Source organism: Idiotropiscis lumnitzeri, chromosome 6 (assembly GCF_059441095.1).
Source record: "Idiotropiscis lumnitzeri isolate Australia: NSW breed Sydney's pygmy pipehorse chromosome 6, RoL_Ilum_1.0, whole genome shotgun sequence".
NCBI classification, from domain to species: domain Eukaryota; kingdom Metazoa; phylum Chordata; class Actinopteri; order Syngnathiformes; family Syngnathidae; genus Idiotropiscis; species Idiotropiscis lumnitzeri.
Genome location: NC_142396.1, coordinates 22,042,966 through 22,050,569, shown reverse-complemented (window position 1 = coordinate 22,050,569; position 7,604 = coordinate 22,042,966). Strand labels below are relative to the sequence as shown.

At 42.0% G+C, this 7,604-nt stretch overlaps 1 protein-coding gene across 1 annotated transcript in view; it reads right to left on the bottom strand.

The window, feature by feature from the left end:
* The window catches only part of LOC148335898 (laminin subunit beta-1-like), a 34,416-nt gene that overhangs the window by 2,085 nt on the left and 24,727 nt on the right, over positions 1–7,604 (bottom strand). The window contains exons 25-32 of the mRNA XM_088298773.1: positions 7,364–7,548; positions 6,604–6,845; positions 4,533–4,736; positions 4,308–4,452; positions 3,865–4,072; positions 3,364–3,505; positions 3,105–3,281; positions 2,812–2,971 (exon numbers count right to left, since the gene is read on the bottom strand). Coding sequence (XP_088154899.1) covers positions 2,812–2,971; positions 3,105–3,281; positions 3,364–3,505; positions 3,865–4,072; positions 4,308–4,452; positions 4,533–4,736; positions 6,604–6,845; positions 7,364–7,548 — 1,463 coding nt within the window. The remainder of the gene's footprint in view (positions 1–2,811; positions 2,972–3,104; positions 3,282–3,363; positions 3,506–3,864; positions 4,073–4,307; positions 4,453–4,532; positions 4,737–6,603; positions 6,846–7,363; positions 7,549–7,604) is intronic.

The following is a 7,604-nucleotide window of genomic DNA, read 5'->3' as shown; positions in this document are numbered from 1 at the left end:
CATTAGAGATTTAGTTAGCGTTATCGTCACATGACCAGCATTTTTGTTGCGTCTCATCTCGTCTCCTTCACGTGATCTGTCTCATTGACGAAGATATTTCGTCCCAAGTTTCATTAATGGCAGCAACACTATGGCCAATTGGTTTTCATTTTGAGATAATCAATATTTTATACTTACATTTAAACTGTGCATCGCAGCACACTGAGAATTTATATAAATCTAGACGAAGTAGGTGAGAAACAACTTAAGTCATACTGATTGATTAAAAAGTGTTCATTAGGAAGTAGTGTGGCAAGGCGTCATACAATGCAATGTCAGTGTCATTAATTACTGAATTTTCACAACCATAAGGCGGACCTAAAAAACTGTTTTCTCCAAAATGGACGGGGCGCCTTATGTGTGGACCAAGTTCCGAAAATCTGTAACTGTTGTGTGACATTCATGGGTGCTCCACTGGACTGACTGGGAGCATTTCCTGCCAACACGCTGCTTATAAAGAGTAAAGGCGGACGTTACTGACGACAGCATGCAGACGTTAAAGGGCGAAGGATGGGCGTGAAAGACAAGGGCAGGCACGTCCCCAGTAGGTGCCGATATGTAGAATCGGTATGTGCATTGTGCAGAACATTGCTTCGGCAAAAGGAGCCCTGAAAATGGCACCGCCGAAGGGACACACCTATACGGAGCAGAGTTTAAACCGTGGATGGACATTGGAATCGAGCAGCCGTGAGAGATCAAGATCAACGAATCCATGGTTCGCAATGGGAGGACGCAGGAAGACTAGCTTTTTTCTTTAAACAGTGTGTTAGAATTTTCTGTTGGTGAATGTTTGAGACTGCAATCAATTGAGAACAGATCAGTTATGTTAAAAAAAAAGAAAAAGAAAAGCAACAGTTACATGGGGAGAAAGCTGCTTTCCACCATGTAGTCTTATCATTGCTGTTATTGCGAGCAAGAAACATCATAGGTTAGATCAGTGATTCTCAAATAGTGCGATGCTGAGGGGGGCACGGGGGACCCTGGGGAACATGCTTTTTTTTCCCGCCGTAGTATGGCTGAATGCATCATTTTGGGACCGAAAAAGGCGATCTCTGACAGCACGAGTTTGAGCACGTCAAAGCTGTTTGTACCCCTAGTTCACGCAGTACTGATTAAAAAAAAAGTGTTGCCCTGTCACGCAGTACTGATTAAAAAAAAAAAAAAAAGCATCACCCTGTCGCTCGTTGTCCAGGAAGTGATTTCTTTCGCCGCTACGTAAATGCTCTGCGCCAAGCTATGTTGCGCTAATTGCTAAAACGAATTGCTTCGATGTACGCTCGACTAACAGAAGTCTGACTCGAACCGCGTTTGGGCGGAGAGTCAGCAGCTATGAACAGAAATGTTGTACTGCAACCATTACATACGTAACATAAAATAAGACAACGGCTACGTGAGCAATTTAGCAGACGCTCTCAGGCTGGAACACGGAAATGGCTGACGTCATCACAACGAAGAGGTCCGACATCAAACGTATTGTAAACATAAAAAAAACGTTTAGTAAACATATTCAAACTGTTGCTTTATGTTATTTATATAGAATTTTTGGTTAAAATCTCCTTTGCTCTTTTTGTCTTTTCTATATTATGTACGTATTAATAACTGTGTTTGGTTTGTTAATCTTAATAACGTTTAATTAAATTTTTTTTATTAACATTAAGTTAAGTATAGTAAATATTTATCATCTCATCAATATTTGCACCACAAAGTACCGAGTTTCGAGATCCTCACAATAATAGTTCTCAAAATTATATTTCTTATCAATTGAGCTTTGATAAGGAATATTTTATTGACAATCTAACATCAATACATGAATACAATGAAATGTAAAAGAATTGGTGCTGGGGGGCGCGAATTGTTTTCTTCTTGGTGGGGGGGCGTGACGGAAAATAATTGAGAACCATTGGGTTAGATTAACCGTTACACAGCAGACGCTGTGTACCACAGCAGTGGTAAAGAAGGTCCACCAGCGTCTGCACTTCCTGAGAGTCCTCAGGAAATTCAACCTGGACAGGAAGCTGCTGCTGGCCTTCTACCACTCGTCCATCGAGAGCCTGCTAACGTACTGTGTCTCCACCTGGTACAGGCGGACAGAGTGAGGCTCCAGAGGACAGTCAAAACAGCGCAAAGGATTATTGGCTGCCCTCTACCCTCACTGTCGGACATTTACACCGCCCGGTGCCTCAGAAGGGCTCTCAACATCGTCAAAGACAATACCCACCCAAACTCACACCTGTTCGACCTGATGCCCTCTGGCAGGCGCTACAGGTGCATCAAATCAAGGACCAATAGACTGAGAAACAGTTTCTTCCCAAGAGCCATCTCCATTCTAAACTCTCACACACACACACGACCGCCCTTACCTTGCAGAACAGCATCGTGATGTGTTTTTATATACCCTATTCAGTATTATTTTCCATTGCACTAACTATTCTCTTATTTATCTAATTTATATATTTATCTGAATTATTGTTGTATTGCACTGGAGAGGGGAGCCCTCTAATGTCGTTGCACACTTGAGTACAATGACAATAAAAGGATTTCTGATTCTGATTCTGTTTCTGCCCAAAACACACCACTCACGACATCTCTCTAAGCAGCCAACCGATTGGCTGAGGCTGAAGGACTCCCAGAATGCTTTGCAGCACTTGGGATATGAATGGCATGAGAGATCCATGTTTTGTGTTAGTATTTGTTTGTTCTGGCTGTTTCCTTGTTGGATAGTATGCTATTCCGTTGATGTGAGCATTGTCAAGTAAATGGTAGGGACCTCACCTTTGAGAATCTGCAGCTTGTCACTAGCTTGCAGCAGCAGCTCCTTGGCTTCTTGCTGCAATGACTCCGCCCTCTTCCTTGCATCAGCCACACCGCTCCCTTTTTGGTCAATTAGTTGCTCTACAGTGGAGTACTTGGGTTTAATTTCCAAGTCGATGCCCTACATGACATTAAGAAAATAGAATAAATAATACATTTGGAGATGTAACCCAGTAATCTTTTTTTATTTGCTAGACAACAATTTTTGCACACGAGCCATGATCAGGTCCAGCTTTGTGACGTTTTTAACTTGCCTTTTTCACCTCTTTGGCTATTTGCCTTATGCTTGTCGCGTCCCGAATGGTGCGTTCACTGCTCTGCGTGGCATTTAGAGCTCTGTCTCTCAGCAGCATCACATTCTCATCAAGCTGCTGCATCCGCTGAGTGGCATTGTCCAGTTTTATTTCTACGTCTGATGTACCTGACTTCACCTGAACCCAACACAGACAACACATGTTACTCCGTGTTGGCGACTGCGAAGTACTTGTGTAAACCTCAACACAGAGAACTGACCGAGATCAGCAACTTGTTGCTGTTCTTGATATCGTCAGTGGCCTGCTGGATCGCACTGCTGGCAGCTGTCTGAGCTCGCTCAGCTTCTTCCAGAGCTTGTTTGACCATCTCAGCGGATTCCTTCACATCAGCAGCCTCCTGACTGTTGAATACACAGTAACTTTTTTTGTGAGGTTCTGTAAATGTGTCTGTCAGTGAGCTGTTCAGATTTTCGCCCATTAATGATGTCATAATCAGTGCATTTGAAACAATACTTCCCCAACATCAAGTTTCTCCAGCCATAACTTACAAGCAAGTCTGACTAAATCATACATACTACATGTAAAGCAAAAAAAGCAAAGCACAGCTGCAGCGTTGGATGATCTAATTATTGTTATGATGATGGTTCCATCCATGCAGAAGTAGTGTGTGTGTTTTGTGATTGCTAAAGATTGATTTCATATTGAGCAAGTATCAGCGAAAGAACTGCTCCACCAAAGGAACTCAATGAAGACAACTCACCTCGCTTGCCGGGCCTGTTCAAGTAGACTTTGTGCTCTCTCACTGTCGTCGGTGCTCTGCTGCAGGATCGTCTCCACACTGCCCAGCTGCCCCACCATTTCGCGAATTTCATCTGTGAGGTTCTGAAGCTGCTCACGTGTGGTTGGCATCTGCATGGCCAGTACCTCATTAGCAACTTTTTCGATACTCTCCAAGTCTGCCCCATCCTCTAAAAAAGAAACAGGTTTATGAATGTTTAGATTGACTCGTTAAGGAAGCAGCTGTTTTTCTCAGCGTTTAACACTTTTAAAGTGCCCATTCTACAGTTTTAATATTGAGCCTGATGACAAAAATCCTTTTTCAACAATTTCTCTTATTGATTCACAAGAGCCTTGATAATTGATAATTATTTTATTGTCAGTGGATTTTACATTTTGACAGAAGACAAAGAAAGCAAGATTCACCTGTGAGAAAGTCTCGGATCTGTCGAATTAGTTTCCGTAGCTCCTCGTTGCTTTGATCAATATTTAGTTTGGTCCTGTTTGTTTTCAGAAAAACGTCATGAGCGCTCATTTTAGCGTGATGTGCTTTTTGTTTTGCCTCTGACACCTAAACAGAGTACAGGGGAAACCATAAAAATTACATATGGTGAAACTTGACAGTCCAAATTGCCCAAATTGACATTTTACCATTTTGGCAAGGTTATTCACTTCCTCCATGGAATTTAATATTTGCTTTTCAGATTCGATGCTTTTCTGCCAGTTGGAATGAACTTTTGTTAACACACCGTCACATTCTTCCCCTCCACACATGGGCTCACCCTCCGGATTAACACATCCTAACCCCCCACAGGGAGAGGAACATGAGTCCTGGCCTGCTGGATTGCCGCATGTCTGTAGAGACGCAAACAAATCAAGTTGTTACCAAACAGTCTCTGCAGGGGAACTCAAAGGCAACGAGATCAGGAAAGGCATGATGAGGATCTTGTCTACAGGTAGCTGGGCTTTTTTCAAACCAAATAATTTCTCCTCTCCGTATAGCAAAAAAAAAGTCCATCCACACTGCCTTGTTTGTTTAAAAAAAAAAAAACAAACAAACAAAAAAAACATCCACACCAAACCGCATAAGTGTGGGTTGCATTTAGACAATTTTTTAACTCAGAAAGACAAAATAAGATAAGAAAAAAATACAAAAAGTTCAATAAATAAAATAAATCAACTAGAATTGAGCCCCTGTGAATTGAATCAAATCCATCCATCCATTATCTGTACCGCTTCTCCTCAAAAGGGTCGGGTGGTGCTGGAGCCTATCCTTGGTGTCTTCGGGTAGTAGGCGGGTACACCCTAAATTGGTTGCCAGCCAATCGCAGGGCACACAAAGAAAAACAACCACTTGCGCTCACACTCATAGCTAGGGGGAATTTAGAGTGTCCAATCAACCTGCCATGCATGTTTTTGGAATGTGGGAGAAAACCGGAGCAAACCGGCGCAGGCATGGGGAGAACATGCAAAGTCCACACAGGAAGGCCGGAGCCGGGATTGAACCCAAGACCTCTGCCCGGTGAGGCCATGTTGCTAACCAGTCGGCCACCATGTCACCTTGACTCTAACCGATTTTGGAAATGTAAATCAATACTCAGTCCTACATGTCAGCATTGCACATCTCGAGACTGAATTTTTTTCCCCATTCTTGCTTGCAAAACAGCTCTAGCTCAGGTATATTAGACGGAAAGTATTTGTGAACAGCAGTTTTCAGATCTTCCCCGATTCTCAAGTGGATTCAGGTGTGGACTGGAACTTTGACCTGGATATGTTTAGTTTTGAAGCATTCCAATGTCGATTTTGCTTTATATTGGGCATCATGTTGGAAGATCTCAGGTCTTGTACAGACTCGAACAAGTTTTCTTGTGTTATGATATGCTCTCGATTTCAATATGATTGATCAAGCAGTGCTATGCGAGATGTCTAAAACTTATGAAATCTTGTCATTTCCTAATCTTTCCAATGTGTTCCTTGGTCTTCATGATGCCGTTTGCACTTCAATATTTTTTTAACAGAGCTCTGAAACCATCACAGAGGTGGCTCATTTGTACTGAGAATAGATCACACTCAGACGGGCACTATTAATTGTCGTCAGTGATAGAGGTCGAGTCGAGATAATCAGGTGCGTAAGTTCAGAGCAGGTGTGGGCAAACTACGGCCCGGGGGCCACATGCGGCCCGTTAAACGTTTTAATCCGGCCCGCCGAGTGTTAATGTTTGATTTTCTAAATACTGTGGTTTTTCAAAGACATATATATATTGTTGTAATGCTTTTGTTCACTTTTATTTAGAATTCAATGTATTTATTTTCTCCGATGAGGTGAGATTACCAAAACACTCCATCCATCTGCTACTGGTCCGGCCCACTCTGTCTAATTTTAGAACCCACTGTGGCCCGCCAATCAAAAGGTTTGCCCACCCCTGTTCTAGAGTCAGTTGGCTGCACTGACAGTAAAGGGGCCAAATAATATCGTACGCCCAACTTTTCAGTTTGTGTTCCTAAAAATAAAATAAAATAAATAAAAAAAAGTCTAAAATACCATAAAGATTTTGTTCCGCTTCACAATTGCATCCCACTTGGTGTTGATTCTTTTCAAGTTATTCACATTTTTTAGCTTAATGTTTGAAGACTGAAATGTGGCACAAGGTCAAAATGCCCAAGGGGGCTGAATACTTTTGCAAGCCACTGTATTTGCTGAAGAAGATCCTCGCATCTGTACCTTGTGGCTGAGCGCTGTCAGGTCCAAAGTCTGGATTTCACCCGCCAGGTCGTCCAGTCTCTGTGCATTCTCATTGTGTCTGCTGAGGTACTCATCTCTGCTCAGGTCCATCTTATCCTCTGTGAGTTTCCGGAGTTTAGCAGAATTCACCATTGGGCTGTGGGGGTCAGTGGTGGATGCATTTGCTCGTTCTTCAGCCCCACGAGACTGCAGGAAGTACTTACTGACACTGTGAGCGGCACCTGGTAACAAAGTAAAAAATAAATAATTACATAAATTTTCTTCAATTATTGATAACTAACATAATGCATTGGTGAGGAAAAACAATTCACTTTTCTTCAATGTTTAAATGAGCTGAAAAAAGTGGTGGAATGAAAACACGCCACCACTTTCACTAAAATCTAAATATGGATGTGATCAAGATGGAACGTCTGACACTATGAGCCTGCACACATGCTTTAATTTTAATTGAATTAGCTTTGATAGAGCTGTTTTTCATTTTATCTTTGCCCCTATTGAAAAGAAAATTTTTCATAATGATATGATTTTTCCTCAATATGTGGACTCACCAATGAACAAGAACATCTATCCACAAGAAATTTAGGTTGATGAAGGAAACCGTAAATAAGAGTTCCATACAAACAATTAAATGTGCACCCATGAAAAAAAATCACCTTGGCTAAAGTTATAACAACAAGTTCATGTAAATCTTTTCATAAGAAACACCCAAACATATCTCTCAAGCAACGTAGAGTTTTACCTCTGATGTCGGAGTTCTTGACAAACTCAATCTGATCCATAATGCCCTGAACGGTCTGCTCGAGTTTCTGAGCATCGGCCATCAGCAATTTGAGTTTGCCCTCCATGCTGCTATTGTCCTCTTGCACATTGAGAAGAATCTTTTCCGAGTGGTTGAGCGATTGAGTCAAAGAACCCATCAAGTCACTAATGGACACACAGGTGAGATTTGACTACTAAGACCTTACCTCAGAATTTAGCCT